The sequence below is a fragment of the Thermobia domestica genome, chromosome 2 (genome assembly GCF_964235325.1).
Source record: "Thermobia domestica chromosome 2, izTheDome1.hap1.1, whole genome shotgun sequence".
Taxonomy (NCBI): domain Eukaryota; kingdom Metazoa; phylum Arthropoda; class Insecta; order Zygentoma; family Lepismatidae; genus Thermobia; species Thermobia domestica.
In genome coordinates, this window is record NC_137455.1 from 151,980,649 (window position 1) to 151,998,820 (window position 18,172).

General features: G+C 35.8%; 1 protein-coding gene across 3 annotated transcripts in view; it reads right to left on the reverse strand.

Annotated features, from left to right (window-relative positions):
* Positions 1-1,948: 1,948 nt before the first annotated feature.
* LOC145676476 (protein lethal(2)essential for life-like) overlaps positions 1,949-18,172 on the reverse strand; it is a 62,178-nt gene continuing 45,954 nt past the window's right edge. For all 3 annotated transcript variants that reach the window (XM_081747287.1, XM_081747282.1, XM_081747292.1), the window contains one exon: positions 1,949-2,461. In XM_081747287.1, coding sequence (XP_081603413.1) covers positions 2,369-2,461 — 93 coding nt within the window. In that variant the 3' untranslated portion in view covers positions 1,949-2,368. The remainder of the gene's footprint in view (positions 2,462-18,172) is intronic.

The following is an 18,172-nucleotide window of genomic DNA, read 5'->3' on the forward strand; positions in this document are numbered from 1 at the left end:
TTAATTAAAAAAAAAAGCTACGGGAGGGGACATTAAGAATAAACAAACTCTATGCTTCAGCATGTTTTTATATTTTTATCAAACATTTTAAATCATTGTTGCTTCTTGTGCCCATTTAAGACATTTCTCTCCGTAGTTGAAGTAACTTCTTTTTTGATCGGCTTGACTTTATAACACTTGCAGAAAGAATATCGTCGCTGCGCCTCGAAGAACCGCTATGTGACATTTTTGTCGAAAATGAGTTATGTTGTGCAAATAAACCAGAAAGCTGTCAGTCAGCGTCCTTTATAATGTCATAATATACAATTCTTTCGCCACAACAATGAAAAAATAATAGATTGAAATTAAAGGCTTCAGGTTCTCATCTGGTAGGTATAGATTAAAGTATACAAATCCTCTATGTGCTTATAAAGGCGCAAAAGATGCTACGTAAACACAAAAATAGTAATATAATACTGTTGAAGCAAGCTACAACAATGTCCAGTGCATAATATACGCAGAACCAATTTTATTATATTTTTCAACCGTTACCGTGTATATGTGGCAAAATTTTAAGAGTTCGTAATGTTTTTTGCTTCTCCTGAAAAGTTGTGGTTTTAACACATAGCGGTTCTTCGAGGCGCAGCGACGATATCTAATTTTCAGCACAAAGTCTGTTATGATCATCCACCCTTGTGTTTGTGTCTCTGGAAGTGTCCTTTCTGTTCAATTGAGCCATTTAATATTGCTGCTTCTTCGGGACAGTGAGTTTTCGGTTAGATTTTCCCATTTTGTTTTCACATCTATTTTTGCCTCTCATTGTATCACATATTCTGATTAAAGATTTGATTTAAACCAAACTATTAAAATTATTTTCCGCGAATAACATCCCTTCTCCAGAACAACTATGACCGCTGACTTTAAGCAGGGAAAGATTTTGACCCTTCTTATGATGTCGAGACAATATGATTTCACAGATAAGGACACAAATAAAACTTCTATTGATTCACTACTAGCTAACGGCCCGGAAAGTCGAAACTTCCTACCATTACACAGAATCACATAGCGCAGTCAACATATTGGATTTGGTGTGTTGCCACAGACACGTCCCCTCCAATTTCCGGACTAACTCCCACACACTGTTCATTAATAATATCTAATCTGAAATGTAAGATAAACAAATAACAAATCGGCAACTTAAGGAATCCACTCCACGAGAAACAATAGTTATGTCCACTAAAATTAAGAGTGCATGTTCTCTTATACGGAAATTCAACTTTAAATGGTAACCATGAAAAGATGCAAACAATTGTATTAAGTTAATAATGTCGAGCAATACTAAAATAGTTCACACAACTTCCAGATGATCAAAAGCTGCCCGAAAAGGCAGCATCTGATTTAAAAATAATTTGTAGCCCAGGAGACGCTTCGCTTCTTCATAATATTACACGATACAAGATTTCGTAATTTGATTTGGAAAGAATTTTTTCGATATTTTCAAAGTAATACTTACAGTAAAAATTGCGACTGAACCAATAATCGACCTGCGACAAATATCAGGCACTAACCACGAAGTTGCTAACCGATCCTCTCCAAGATCTGACATTTTCACTCACTACTCATGATTAAGTCACATAGGTCATTGCTGTCAAGAATGAAAAGTGTAGCTACATTCTTAACAGGATATGGATAGCGTAGTACTATGTTCAGTTGTAAATTTTTATTCTTTAAAATTCAGTTTTATTCATCTGTAACAAGAATGAGGTGATGGGGGAAAATATTGTTACCTACACTTCTCACATTTTGAGAGTGTTTCTTAATACTCTGAGCATATCTGTATATCACTCTGGGTGAGCAGGGAAAAGATTTTGTGTCTTGATTAAACTACTTAAAGGAGCATCTAAGGACACTATTTTTTTTCAATTTTTATTAATCGTTTTCTTTAAATACACAAAATAGAAAAACAATATAAAAGCATTTTGAGATAAAGCGACACTTACAATGTTCTTGTTACAAGAAACTATTTCAACCGTATAATTATCTACACTGAAAGCGTAATGAATTAATTTCAATCCTGACTAGCTTTACAAACTAGATATTAATACTTATAGTAATACTTGAGTTTTGTATGCTCAAAACCTATTTAGTGAGATCAATTGAACAGTAACATTCAGTCTAACGAAACTCTATACTCAAAATCATACACAACAACTCTGAACATATTTTATGCATTAACATTAAATGTGTATGCATGTATAGATTTCAATACATACAACTAGGATACTTCAGGAACAAGAAAAATAAAACATGACGCACAAAGCAAATTGATATTGGAATGTTTAGCAGTAACAACGAAATATTAAATGACTCCTTTTCAAGTTGTCGTAAGTTACTGCTCAGCTTTGTTCTCAGCCTTTTTCACTGCTGGAGCGTTTGTCACGGTGATTGGTACAATCCTTTCAATACCAGCTGGTGCTGACTTCTGGAACAAAATTTATAAATAACATCAGTTAAGAAGTAAAACCACGTAATAATTTTTACACATGCAGTATTTTATATAAAATCCATTCATACTTAATCTACATACTACAGATGTACCATGTAAGTACAGCCAAGTATAGTCTAATATTAAAAGACCATCGCTCAACTGTCTGCTCCAGAACCAAATATCTGGCATTAGTATTGTTATTAATATTATATTATATGATGATAATATTATTAATAATATACAAATGGTAGACAAAAAAATCTAAAAATACTTCATACAGGACACGTAAGTTTGACCCTCCACTGTACAACACGTGTTGCGGTTGCCGTACGTTCTTCTTTGTTTTTAATGTCTCATGTGGACCTTCCTCTTCCGTCAGCAGTAACCAGTTCACCTGTGAGAGTCGTGGTGTGAAAGTGGTGCGGTAAAACGGGCGACCTGACAGACTTCCAAAGAGGCGTGATCGTTTGTGCCCGTCTGGTTGGAATTTCAGTGGCATCAGTGGCGAACACTGTGGGGCTATCGAAAGGCACTGTGTCCAATGTCACGAGAGCATACACAATTCATGGGCAAACGACGTCTGCAAAGCACAACAGTGGTCGAAAGACAATCCTGTCACAAAGGGACCGGAGGGCATTAAAACGGATTGTAGCAGCTAAAAAGAAGACCACTGCAATGAAAATTACATCTGAACTCAATTCCGACCTACAGAACACGGTTTCATCGAAAACATTGCGACGGGAACTTCATAAAATGAAAATTCATGGCAGGACCGCTATCGCCAAACCCCTGGTCACAGCAGTAAATGCGAAGAGGCATATCCAGTAGGTGTGGACTCATGAGCAGGCGAAACACGTAATGTGGTCCGATGAATCGACCTTCACCTTGTTTCCAACAACCGGTCGTGTTTACGTATGGAGAACACCGTCGCAGGCCTATGATACAGACTGTCTGCTCCCAACTGTAAGAATGGGGGTGGTTCTGTTACAGTATGGACAGTGATATCGTGGTTTTCCGCAGGTCCCATCATAGCCCTGCATGGAATGATGAATGCTACGGCGCATGAGGTCATTTTGGGGGATCAGGTTCTACTCATGGCCCAAATATTGTTCCCTGATGGTGATGGCATCTACCAAGATGATTTGGCACCCTGTCGTGCTGCAAAAACGGAGAAATCATGGTTTGAGGAGCATGACCAGGAGCTATCTCACCTCCCCTGGGTCCCACAATCACCAGATCTGAACATCATTGAGCCATTGTGGTCTGAGTTAGAAAGGCGTGTTCGGTCTCATTACCCTCCACCAGCATTCCTTAAGGAACTGGAGCATGTTTTGGAGGAACAATGGTACAAAATTCCACACACCACGATTCAGGAGCTGTATACGTCCATTCAACGTCGGATTCAAGCTGTTTTGGATGCAAAAGGAGGCCCCACTCCATACTAGGTATGATTTCACACTTTTCCAAACATTTTAGATTTTTTGTCCAACTCCTATATATATTAATATTATATAGGGCAATTGTGGAGGCGTTAAAATATTAAATAATACTTTTGATAAAGTGGATACTTTCAAATATTTAGGATCAATATTAACAGACGAAAATCATATTCACGAAGAAATTAAATGTCGACTAAAAGCAGGGAATTCGTGTTATTATTCGGTTCAAAATCTCTTGTCGTCGCGAATTCTGTCGAGGAATTTGAAGCTTAAAATATATAAAACGATAATCATGCCTGTTGTTCTGTATGGTTGCGAAACATGGTCGCTTACTCTGAGGGAAGAACATAGACTGAAAGTATTTGAGAACAGGATCCTGAGAAGAATATTCGGACCCAAGAGGAACGAGAATGGGGAATGGCGGAAGCTTCATAACGAGGAACTACATAGTTTATACGGTTTACCCAACATTGTTAGGGTCGTCAAGTCTAGGAGGCTTAGGTGGGCAGGTCATGTAGCTAGAATGGAAGAAAGTAGAAACGCTTTCAAAGTCTTGACTGGTAGACCCATAGGAAAACGACCATTAGGAAGACCTAGGCGCAGATGGGAGGATAATATTAAGATGGATCTCGCAGAGATAGGAATACAAAGTAGAAACTGGATCCAATTAGCTAAGGATAGAAGTCAGTGGAGAGCTTTTGTGAACGCGGCACTGAACCTCCGGGTTCCATAGGCCATAGAGTTAGTTAGTTATATAGGGCAAATCAAAATGATGGACTAGATTTCTGAAATTTATTCTCTGAAATCTAATAATGTTATTGTGAGGCATGTGCTTCGAAAGGTTGAGTTTCTAAATTTAGTTTCCACACAGTGTTTCCACTTTCTATCGGTAAGTCAGCAGCGAGCAGTTAAAAGAATGCGTTGACTGGAGAACAGAGTTCTTTCTATGTGCGCGACTATCATGTAAACAAGTCTGTGACTTGTGTGCAACAACGTTTCTGTACCAAATATCGTAGAGGCCCATTTACGGGGGAAGGCCATTCGTAAGTGGTATGAACATCATAGCAGCCATTTGCTAATATTGATTGCAACATGCTACAAAAGGTTTGGCAGAAGACGGACTCTCGGCTTGATGTGTGCCGAGTTACGCGAGGTGCTCACATAAAATACTTTTTATATGTCTGAAGAAAACTGACAGTTTACCTTTCTTAGCATACATCTCATAATAACATATCTTTTTTTTAGATTTCTGAAATCGGGTCCACCATTTTGAATTGCCATATATCTCCAGATGTTCCGGGAAGAAACCGACAAAGTTCAAAACAAGAGAAAATTCAGTATGCACTATGCTGACATAAATAACATACGTGTATTGTCTGTCTCATAAAAAAATGCATGTTTTCCGCGGGATAGTGTCTTTTGCCCCTTACTATGAGAATGAAATCGGTACACATTCCTTGCTACTACCTCGCAATTTAATTAAGTGTTTTAAAGGTTTTAAAAGCTCAATCCCTAACCAAATCGATAACTGCATGAACTCTCTCTTTGCAGTTCATACTAGACACTATAGTAATATCGTAAAACTTACCAAAAAGAAAGAAAGAAAAACGTTCTTTCACAGCGTGAAGCTTACGGTTATCGCCATATATTTATAGAGTAGAGGTCTCGTGTATCTTGTTCCGTAGCTCATTGGATCCGTGCAGAATTTCCATTTCCGCAACCCGCGTTCGAATCTTCGTCCTACTTTTTTTATCTTATTTTTTCATTGATCAGGTAGAACTCCAGTAAAAAGAAACATGTGGTTATAGTTTAAGGTGCGAATCTGCAAGTATTTATGTATTTATTTATTGCCAAGCGAACAAGATGAAGTAGACTTTACAAGTGTAAAACTTCTAGATTTGACTATTAATACAATTTTATGAGTTTACACCTCAAAATAAATTGAATTCTCTTCAATTGTAGTCCATAATTAGCTATAGTCAAGGAGATGGATTTCAGTTGTTTAGTGTGTGGTCAGCACATTGGCTTCCATCATTTATTTCTGGAACTAAATATAACTAATTTTATTTTTTGTTTAGATATAAAATACTCACCTTTAGTTCTTAACGAAACAGAGAGCATAGAGCAAAATGTCACTCCGACATTGCATTTCGTTACATAAAGAAATGAAAAATGATACATTTATACTTAAAAATGTCGAAGCTAATATGACAAATATTATGAACAATTCTATAATAGAATTAAGCAATGGTTTATAATAAAATAACTGCAATGAAATGCAGTGTGTTTGAAGTTAGCAAAAATATTTCCCTTATATGCTGAAATACAAGTTTCTTGAATAGATAAGGAAACTTCACCTTGAAATATACACCATGAATTTGACTCTCGATAGAATCTGAAATATGTTAAAAACTTTAAGCCTTGAAGAACGCAACACAAGTTCGACGTCCCATGGTTATAATATTGTCGTTACAAACTGACTAAACTAGAGATAAATACAGGGAGCAGGTCACTAAATCAGCTTCTGTTTACGGTTTTTATATAAATTAATGTATCTAACGCCGGATTTTTGATCAAAAGATATTTTTTCCTTTACATATATTTCAGGGAGAACATTTAACGTCAACATTTCATTAGCAAATGTAGCAACGATCAAATTGAATAATGCCAAAAATAGCCTACTTTGCTTGCTAGAACCTATTTTTGGTGGAAGTTAATACATAATTTTTTTAAGTGTTTGAATACTTCGAAAGATTTTACACAATGCTCGTTATTATAGAATGATCGTTATTATAATGTTCGTTTGTTCCGTTTGATAATAAAAAAAAAAAGTTTATTATGAAGAAAATGGTCTCCGGAGTTCTTTCTAGAATGTCGGTTATTAGTTGTAGTAGTTGGTCTGGTTTTAGCGTCCCATTCAGCAGCAAGGCTATATGAGACATGGACATACAGCTTAAAGTGGGATCCGAAATACATGAGCCCCCGCCGACAATCGAACTCCGTTTTTAGAAAAAAAGTATCTTACCACAGTCAGTTCTTACCCGATTTTAATAGTGAACATGATCTCTTTTTTCCAACATACTGAAATATCTAATAATAAAAACAAAATATACTAATATTGTTTCTTTTCTCTTCTTTTTATGTATTCACACAGACCAATATTTCATTGATAACATTCTGTTTTAAAAAAGGTGTGTTCAGTTCACAGTTAAGACAGCCACTTGAAAGCGCCTCAGGTTATATTGCTTTGCTCTTCTGCCCTCAGGTTATATTGCACCAACCTGCTACTTTCATTTCAATTACTTGTATATTTAGTTTCGGATGTAAGCTTATTTTAAAATTTTATTAATGGAAAGAAATCTAGAACATCGTTACTTTTGATCTACCTAGGTTGAATCATACTTGCAGCCTTATAATATTACCTTAGACAAGAATAAGAAAAAATCTAACAGAATGACACCATATATAAAACTCTAATACTACAAGTAATGGCTGTTCCTCCGACGAATATATATATATATATATATATATATATATATATATTACAAGTAATGGCTGTTCCTTCGACGAAAAGGAAAAAAGGCACTTGAAGATTCGAACATGGACCAGCTGATTGGTAGGATCGAACGTTACCCACTACACCACATACTCTCAGGTGTTTGTTTTCTTGCTCATTTTACACATTCAACTTATGATTTTTGTTTCTGTCGTCTTACCGTATAACAGTTTCTCTGCTTCCCCTGTTTGTTACACTATTCGTGTTATTTGTTGCATAAATTGCATTTGCAAACGTAATGTTTTGTTGTTTTACCAGGATCCACAGCTTTAAAAGTTTTTAAGGTCAACTACATTAAGTGAACTGATTTTCTCATATCTTCCATCGCTTCAAGGGGCAAAAGATACTATCCCGCGGATGCATTTACTTATGAGACAGACAATACAAGGAACATGTTGGGTAAGTTAGTTTGTTGCTGCTCGCTGTTCAATCAATCTGATGTCATTCAAGTCCATGATTAGAAAATTAAGACCGGGGGGATTTTTTTTTGCGGGGGAGAGGCTGACTAGTTCACTGTACATTCGTGTATATACAGTATTTATATATCAAATTCGGATATTTTTTTTAATTTTAGAAATCATGGGCATTTAAGCAAAAGATATTGTTTTGAATGGTGATATATACTGGATGTCTTAAATCAAACGAAGTCAGGGTGTCCACAAAATTTTGCCAAATATATATATATCCTTGACTTTCCATGACCAAAGTTCCAGATTTCCCTGACCACTGAAAAATTTAAAAATAAGAAAAGAGGAAGAAACCCGTCTCCACCTTCCCCATAGCTGGCCTTGTTCTCTCTCTACTTCTGTTTGTTTTTACAATTTTCTTTAATCCAAAACAATTTAAATTTACAAACATGTATTAAGCCGATATCACACTTACTATTTCATAAATTCAATAACTGAACAATGGACCTAAATCGATTTTTCTCTGACTTTCCAGAACGTGGACACCCTGGAAGTCAGATTGACAAAACTTACTGACTTCGTTTAATTTACATATTACTGTAAATAACCACACAATGTATTAACCATAAACTTGAAATATTCAATTCTAAATTTCCTGAACCGCCGACCGATCTCGATCAAATTTGTAACATGGATGAGGTTCGAGGCTGGGCTGGTTTTAAGCTATTCACTTTGACGGTAGAACTAAAGGAGATAAGGGGGAGAGGGTATAAAAGAATAAATATAACTTAACTCCTGAACCACTCGACCGATTTTGATCAAATTTTCAACATGGATGAGTTTAGGCCTAGGATCGTTTTTATGATTTAAATTTGACGGAGCAACGTAGGGGAGGAGAAGGACGGGGAGGTATATAAAAATCAATTTATATAAGACTGAAAGTGACTATTTTCGTAAGTTAATAACTCTTGAACTGTCCGACCGATCTCAATCATTTTTTTTAAGATACATGAGGTTCGGATCTGGAAACAATTTTATAATTTCACTTTAATGGTAGATCCAAGGGAAGGGACAGGGGAGGGGGACGTATAAATAAAAACTAATAAAACCTAATAACTTTTGATCCACTCAACCAATCTCGATCAAATTTTCAACATATATGAGAGTCAGACCTTGGATGTTTTTTTATCGTTTCACTTTGACGAGCCAACGTAGGGGAGGGAAGATATATGTAAAAAAAATTAAAATGACTTCCTCTTGTATCACCTGACCGATCTCAACCAAATTTTCAAGATACATGAGTTATGGGCCAGGGATTACTTTAGGCTATTCACTTTGACGATGCAAGAAGGGGAGAGGGAGGGGCAGAGAAATTTAAAAAATGATCAAAAATGATCGATATTAGTGTTGAATCCATAGTTTTCGGGGTCGATGAGAGAAACTGTGACACTTCTGATGCTGTTTCAATCAAAGTTTAGTCCTTATAGTTGAGGAGGGGTAAAGAAATTTAAAATTGTTCGAAAATGACTAATATTAGTGTCGAATCCATAGTTTCCGGGGTCGCTGAGATGACCGGTGACACTTCCGATGCCGTGCCGCGCGACATGGAAGAGGAGGAAGGATATATATATTGAACAAAAATAAATGAACAAAAATTTCCGATATTAGTGTCTGATCCGTAGTGTTTAGGGTCGCTGAGATGAAGGATGACACTTCCGCATAAAACTAATAGAAATTAATTATAAATTGTATACGCACCTCAAAACGAACATACATTAATTATGCCACAGTGCTTAGTGTTAAAAGGGTTAAGCATACTTATAAAAAGTTATCAAAACACTAAACTAACCCACAATTCAAAAACCATTTGAACTTCTAGAAATAAAATTATATGGAATATACTCAACCAGTCGATACAAAATTGGAGTGGTTAGTTTGAGTTACATCCTTCTCAACAATGAGCAAGTTATGAATCCAGCAGAAACTGTAACTAATTTTAATGATTATTTTATAACTTCCTCTTGGCGCTTTACCAGTCTCTTAGAATAAGAGATTCGGTGTAAGATATATCAAAAAGTACGGTGAGTGAAGTGGCACAGTGCCATCTATCGATGTTGTATCTATTTCAATTAGTAAGCCCGGTAGACTAAACCTTTGGTACAGTTAGCGTTTATTTTGAGCGAGTTGTGACATGTTAGTGGGTTTCCAGAGGCAGAGGAGTGAGGACGTGTAAAGAGTGTCTGTCGAATGCAAACATTAAGTTTCGTTGACAAATCAAAGAAAGTGAAAAAAAAAAAAAAAAAAAAAAAAACTTTTGAAATGTTAAAAATCAGTGTATGGCGACGACGTGGTGGCATTGAAGGGTTTTCGCAAGTGTACGAGCGATTCAAAAGTAGGTTGAAAGTTGAAAGCCAACCGAGCAAGGAGTCGCTTGAAACTGAGCAACGACTGAGACGTCCTTCGACGTCAAAAAACAGGGGGAAAAAAACATGCAAGAAGTGGTATAAATGATTTGTTCAAACAGGAAGTGACTATTCGAGAGCTTTCCGAAGAACTAAACATTTTGTTGAGTCCATGAAAAGCATTTTCAACGCCGGTTAAATGGGCAAATTACTTCCTTCTTCACCACGAAAACGCGCCGTGCCACATCCTGCTTTTGATCCGTGAGTTTTTAGCCGAAAAAAATATTCCTGTCTGTCCACACTCGCTGTGCTTCCCAGATCTAGCACCATGTGACTTCTGGCTCTTCCCAATAAATTAAAACCGTGCTGAAAGGAAAACGTTTTGACATCATTCTTGACATTGAGAGGGTCACAACAGAGCAGCTGAACGCCCATCCAAAAAATGCGTTCCAGAAATGCTTTCAGTCACGGACTCATTGTTGCTAGCCAAAGACGGTTTGAAGGAGATTAAATCAAATTCCATGTAAGCTTATTACTTTGTTTCTAATAAAATTATTCGCCGTAGAAAGATGGGAAGTGTCACGAAGATGTAGCTCTGCTGCAGTTGACCAAATGCCATCCATTATTCTAAAGCAATCTGGTTCGATAATTGCTCCCACCTGACTCGTTTAAAGTTTTCGTTGGAATTGGGATTTTTCGACAGCGATTGAAAGTGGTGAAAGTGATTCCTTTGCTTTAAAAAAAAGGCAGTTGTTACGATTAAGAACTGTGGCTATATTTCTATTTTGTTACTATTTTCAAAAATCTTTGAGACGATAATGTCAAATAGACTCAAAAGATCCTGACTTTGCCTATTCAAATTGTTTTCCCAACTTTCCAGATCTTTACAGATCCTGTGTTAATATTTTGTACGACTTACTGTGCAGAATGTCCTAGTTTGAATTAATAACGAAAATTCACTCGCAATTGTGTTCTTCAAGCACTTTCATACAATCTTGTTCAACAACGCAGTGCCTCCAGATTGTCTGGGTACCCCAGCCTGTTTGCTGGATGTGTACAGAGCTTCTGACGTTACACGCATGCCCTTAAGTCCATCCCTTTCTTGTGTTGTTGAAGTGAGTTTCGTCAGACGTCAAATTTGAATATTTCATTTGCACCAACCCAACAAATATTAAATGTAAAGTTAAAAATATATTTGAACTTGAGAAGATAATCTTTTAATAATTGATTTAAACATTACTTTATTTCTAGGACTAAAGTTATCAAGCATTTCTCTCTTACACGACACAATACTTTTGTGAATTATACCGATAGGGGATGCTAGATTTCTCCTTCATTTTTCTCCCGGAAATCTGTTGTCTGAGGAACTTGTTGAGCTAGCATACTAGCAATCCTAGCATAAAAGCAGCACAAATTTTACAAAATATCTTCACATTGACAGAAATATATATTGAGTTTATTATATCTGATGGGGGAAAAAAACATCACGTGCATGGGTTTTCTCGGACTTCTTCTGTTTCCTCCTACTTTCTTCATCGTCTATCTCATTATCACAGTCTCCTTTAGATCGGTGCATACTTATGGGATGCTCAACTTAAAAAAAAATGCATTAAATAAAGGTAATTCAAAAACAAAGATTGGAACGTTTTCGTATGTGGCTACTATGTATTATATTAATCCACATAGGAATTATATTTTTGGGCTTTTCGGCATCTATGGCCATTTTAGCCCATCATATATGAAGGATGACGTCCCTTGGCAATCATAGAACCCAGGAAAGTCGGGAAGGAAGGATGCATGCTCGAACCTTTATGTTATGCACACTTCAGGTCACAAAAATATAAGACTGCCTTCCAGAGACGAAGTCCAAAAAACGATCTTAGATCCTTACAAATTCCCTTAGGATGACTCATTTTCCCTGCATTTTTGACATACAGGGTTAGAAATTTAACAATATTACTCTATGCATACCGCGGTTGGTTGACTGTACGGTACACGATCAAAACATAGTTAATATGTAGAAAAATACTGTAATTTTAAATCACAGATTTGATACACAAATTGTATTTCAAACCTAGAACGATTTCAAAAGAGATGGAAGTAATGGTAATATAGTGACCAACTATGACAACTAATCATCTGTTTTGCGTGTTTTGTTGTTTCACTGCTAATTCGAGTGTTGCCACATGTCTTGTCCAGTGAGATTCTTTAGAACTAAAATCAAGGAGTATTTTATCAAAAGCCTGTCGAAATCAGCATGATACAAGCAACAATATTTTTAAATATTCTGCTCTTTCCTGGAAACATGTAACTCATCCTATTCATCTGTTGCATACGAAGCAGAGGAAAGCCAACTTCTGTTTCCAAAAGAGTTTATGATATCAAGAAACAGAAATAAAATGACATTTATTTGCACTGTCGATATTACAACTTTGATAACACTGTAAAGTTGTATGTTAGAAGATAATAGAACATGAATTACATCAAAGTTGAAGAACAGATATAGATCTACGTTAATACATTTTGCTGCGCATACTGCTGTTTTTTTTTTTTCCCTTCCCGGTCCCTTAAAGCAATCAATCTTTGAGTGAAGCAGTCAGAGTCCTTTGTTACTTATTTTCTGTTAAACTGTATCTTTTGTAAGTAACACCAATTAATTCTTGAGAAGTCCTATTACAAGCTAACTCACTAATTAGTATTGAAAATAAAAACTCAAATACTGATGTTTCACTGTTCAAATAAATAAATATATCTGCTCCAAAGAACATGAGTTCTATATTGGAATTTCTCTTCTTTATTTTGAAAGTGTCACTGTAAGGGTTTTAAGATGGAGATGTTAAATTTCGTAAATTAACTCTTAATTAAAAATAAGGAAATATACGTTTTAGTATTTCTGAAAATTTAGTCTCTCAGGGTGGAATGGAAATCATTCCTATAGTATATTCAGAAAATGCCCAATCCAAAAGATGCTCAAGTTCGAGGTGTGAAATTCATATAAACTCCTAATTAAAGATAAGGGAATACCTGTATCAGTTTCTGAAAACTCCGCTCCTAAGGGGAAAATTTCTAGAATATTTATCTTTTTTTTTTTTATTTAGAAAGTGTTCAATATTAGGATAGCTGAAGTTGGAGGTGTGCCCTTAGGTACACATGTTCATTAATACATGATTCAGCATTTTCAAAAAATCCGCTTTTCAAGGGGAAAAGTAAGACAATTTCTATAATATTCAAAATTTCCGGTTTTATATTTATTCCATTTTATTCTTCTTGTACGCAGAAAGGACACTTCTGTTAGTATTAATATAATTTAACGACTTTTTTTTTTTATTATTTATACACACACACACACACACACACACACAATGATTCCCCGTTTTGCTTGGGGAGACTCCGATATACAGTTTCAAGTTTCTCATTAGTATATTATTATACTACTGATCAAAATGTATACACACACATCTCAAACTCCCTAAATGACGCCCCTGTTTGTATAGAATACTATAGAATTAGTCTTCATATTGCTTTCTGTTCAAGAGTAAACATTAGACAGTGCAGTATTGGGAATTTAACGTCCCTTTCAACACCGAAGTTATAGAAGACCTGGACCTACTGCTTAACGTGGAATTCAATCCACATGAGCTCCCGCCGGAAATCGAACATGGGTCTCCCACACCAGAGTAAACGTTAGACAAGAGGAGGAGGAGATGTGATTTTGTTTAACATATATACGAGGGTACGTCAGTAAGTAACTGCAATATTTTTGTTTCTTTTCAGGTTCGCTCTACGGCATTGTGTGCTCACCAGACGCTAGGTGTCACTGTGGCAGGTTGCAGGTTATCATATCAGTCCGCTTTACGCTGTTGCGAAGTAAAAATGGCCGCGCCACACACTGTGTGCAAAGAACAGCGTTTTTTTAAGGTGTATCAAGAGCGGAAATTCACAGAAGACTTTCAGCACAATACGGAGACAAGTGTTGCCACAGCGAGGTGCTTTCCAGTGGATTTAAATGTTCAAACGAGGTCGAATAAGTGTGAAAGTTGACGAAAGAGGAGGGCGTCCAGCTATAGCAATAACTAATGCCCCTCCAACCACTCATAAAAGAAAATTTTAAATGCCACATGATCTGTTTATTTTTAATATAGAGTTAATATACTGTATTTCAGCTTTCTAAGTTCAACGGCTTGTGAGCTACTCAAATTTTCGCAAAACTTTGGACCCCCACTCCTTCCTAAGGATATGTATTAGAATGAAAGTGATACGCGTATAATAAATTCCCAGTTGGGATTGGGGCATAATTATACACCAAACGTCATTTAATTTGACTTTGCAATTTGACAGTGATGATCACGCATGGTTACTTTCAATTCTTTTTTTTACATAATTCATATATTACAGGTGACTCAAAAATATTTTTTTCCAGCAGTTAGCTCCTCTAATAACTCTCAGGCTGCATCTCAAAATCCTATTGCTATTGCTACTATTACAATTACAAATATCAAAATCCAAAAGTGCCTGAACTTGTTTTCATTAGAAACAAATGAAAAAAGAAAAATGGAGAACTTGAAAGTAAAATGTAGACAAAGTCACCAGTGTTCGGATGTTGTCTACAATGCACTGAACAGAATGAGTCGGTGGGTCAGTGGAAGTCACGGTGAGTGGTGGTTCGCAGTGGGTCAAGTCCTTTTGACCACGATCCACTGACCCACTCACAAATCTTGACACATTTCAGCCAGTGACCAACCGACCCATTAACCCACTCCATATCTGATTTTAACATGTTTTATTTCATTTAAAAGACGAAACATACATCTACACAATTTTTTTTTCTCGATTGCAAGGTTAGCTTAATACTAGTTGAGATGGTCATTTCTTCTCACGGTGAGAAATTGATATGATTAAAGAGCCCATCTTGAAGTGGGTACAAACTACTTTCCAAAGTTATTAGAAACGCTTTCTCGACCTCGAAAACTACGAATTCGACAAATATTTCAGAATTTTTTAAGATTTTATTTTTCAGCTCTCCCAGGCCCTAATCCTGTGAAGATGGGGATAAATTTGGATGTAAACGCCCTTAGGAGTATCACTATCCATCTCAACGACCGAGAAAATTGTGGATAACACATTAAGGTCAGTCGTTTTACATGTCACACCTCCCAACTTCCATAACTTGGGGGATCATACTACAATATTTTCTTCTTAGATTGAAAGTAATGTCTCCCACGTTTGGTAAAGGTTGCTCCAGACATTTCGGAGTTACGCTGGAATATATATTTATTTAAATGTATATATAATAACATAATAATATAAATGTATATATAATATAATGTGTATACATATAAATAACAGAAACATTAAAATATTTAGAGCTGTGCGAGCAACGCCTTCGATGCTGCCCCTGTAAATTCAAAATCCAGCTGACATATTTGTTCAGAAGTGTTGCTATTTATCTCGGTGATCCAGAAACTATGGACTCTACATTAATATCAGTCGTTTTGAATCATTGTATATGTTACTCCCTTTGACTCTCCTTAGTAGATGTGCAGGGGATCTTACCCCTACTGGAAGTTGAACTTAAAGGTCATCAGAATTGCTCCCAATAAACTTGGGGACCTCGAATGCTATGGATTCGACACTAACATTGGTCATTTTCAATTACTTTTACATGTCACAATTTTATACACCTCTTCAGGGTGCTAATGGGGTCATAACTTACATGGTAACTGGAGTGTCACTCTATCTTAGCGTCCCCTAAAATTATGGATTCGACACTAAAGTCGGTCTTTTATCATTTTAATATCAGCCCCTTTCATTTCTCCTAGGAGTGCAAAGGAGCATTGCCACCGCTAGAGCTAAATTTGGTCTCAAACGGCATTAAAACTCTTTCCAATTAACTTAGCGACCAGGGCCGCATTTAGAAACTCGGCGTCCGTAAGCACTTTTGTTATCGGCGCCCCCAATAATTACATATTTCTCCACCCCTTCATCCCTAACTTAAAAATAAAACTTAATTCAATTATGCTTAATTAGTGAATTAAAAATTTATTATAGTTATATACCACTCAGTAGATGTTACAGCTACAACCACGTAATAAAAAGTAACAAATAGGAAATATGTTCCGAATTATTTTTAGATTTCTTATGCTATCATTACACATAGCTATGATTAGAATAGTAAAAGAGGATTGTACATGAAATAGTATATTCGCTCTTGATTGTTTTTTTTTTGTTTTTTTTTTTTTGTTTAAGTTTTTCACACGAAAAAAAAATAAATTAAATTTTGCGCTCTTCAAACATAATTGCGCTGTAGGTACGGGCCTAGTCGGCCTAATGGGAATTATGACACTATTAGCGACGCTGAAAACTTAAGATTTGACATTAACATCGGTAAGATTTCGATAATTTTACGTCTCCACGTAACCACCCTAGGAGCTAATGGAAGCTTAATTGAGTTAAGCGGAATTGAAAGTAGAACCATTTACCTAAGCGACCACGAAACTATGGATTTGATACTAATATCGATCCTTTTCTAGTATTTTTTATATGTATCCCGAGAGTACACTTTTCCAGACTGTAAGAAATAGGGTTAAAATTGCTCTAGACATACCAAAATTATGTTGAAACACACACATACATCCATATTATATATATATATATATATATATATAGTGATAGTAAGCGAGCGAGACACACACATAAGGCATCGCCACTTCCATATTACAAAAGCATATCAGGTATTGAGCTGAAAACGTATGTAAAGACTTTCCGTTGTGGCATGCTTCATAAGGACAATTCCAGTCTGTTCACATGACCGTTGGGGTTCAGAAATTTCTTGCGAGCGTTCCGACTTTGGATATTCTCTATTTATAACTTCTCTTTATGCATCGGATAATATTTCAAAAACATAAATGACATGCTGTAGTAAGAATGTTGAGAAGTAACCTCTGTATGAGAAATAGCTGTAAATAAACAAACTACATAACTTATTTATTGCTATTATACGATTTTCTTAATTGTATTTAACATTCACATATATAATACCGACGTACTATGAACACCTATCTCAGACGTTATACACAATTCATGTATTTTAATGTAATTTTCATGCATTGCGGAAAATAGAATTTCATACAAGAAAAAAAACTGACTCACATGGGAATCGAATCCATGATCTTACGATCTGAACTACAACGGTTTACCACTGAACTAACACGACGACCCTAAACTACCATCTTCTAATGAAATATAACTTGCTTTTCAAGACAATTACATTTATATCCACAGTAAACGCTGTTTTTGTTCTACTTTGTCTTTTATTTTACTACGCAGGCGAGAATTATGCTCGATTTCTTTCTTTCATTCTTCTTTTACATATGGAAAGATTCCTTTACATATCTAAATGTTCTTTTAGGTATGGAAAGCTAAATGACAAACAAGTATGTGCTAACATTAATACAAGGTTTCGAAATATTGTATCATCATGTATTTCAAGCATTTTTTTTTCTACACTTGGTACCAAGTCTTATTACATTTAAAAGAAGAAAAACCATCTGTACATTGTTCGAACCTGGTTTACTTTTTTTTTTCGAAAATGCCCGAAGTTGGACTTAAAAAATTTTTGCCTCAAAACAGCAATAAAGAGTGCGGTATTTTTTTTACGGAAGAACCTGTACATTTTTCTCCCTCCAGAAGACTCTAGTTGTGCACTAAAAATTTTTGTCTATTAATCAGGATATAGTGGTTTTTGTGAAAACGATTCTTTAGCATTAGAAGAAAAGTTTCCAAAGAAAGAAAGGAAAAAAAACTGACTCCACGGATGATGAAGACTATACTAAAATAACTGAATACCAGCTCTAACATAGGAATACCAAACAATGTAGTATGAGAAAACATACTTCCCAATC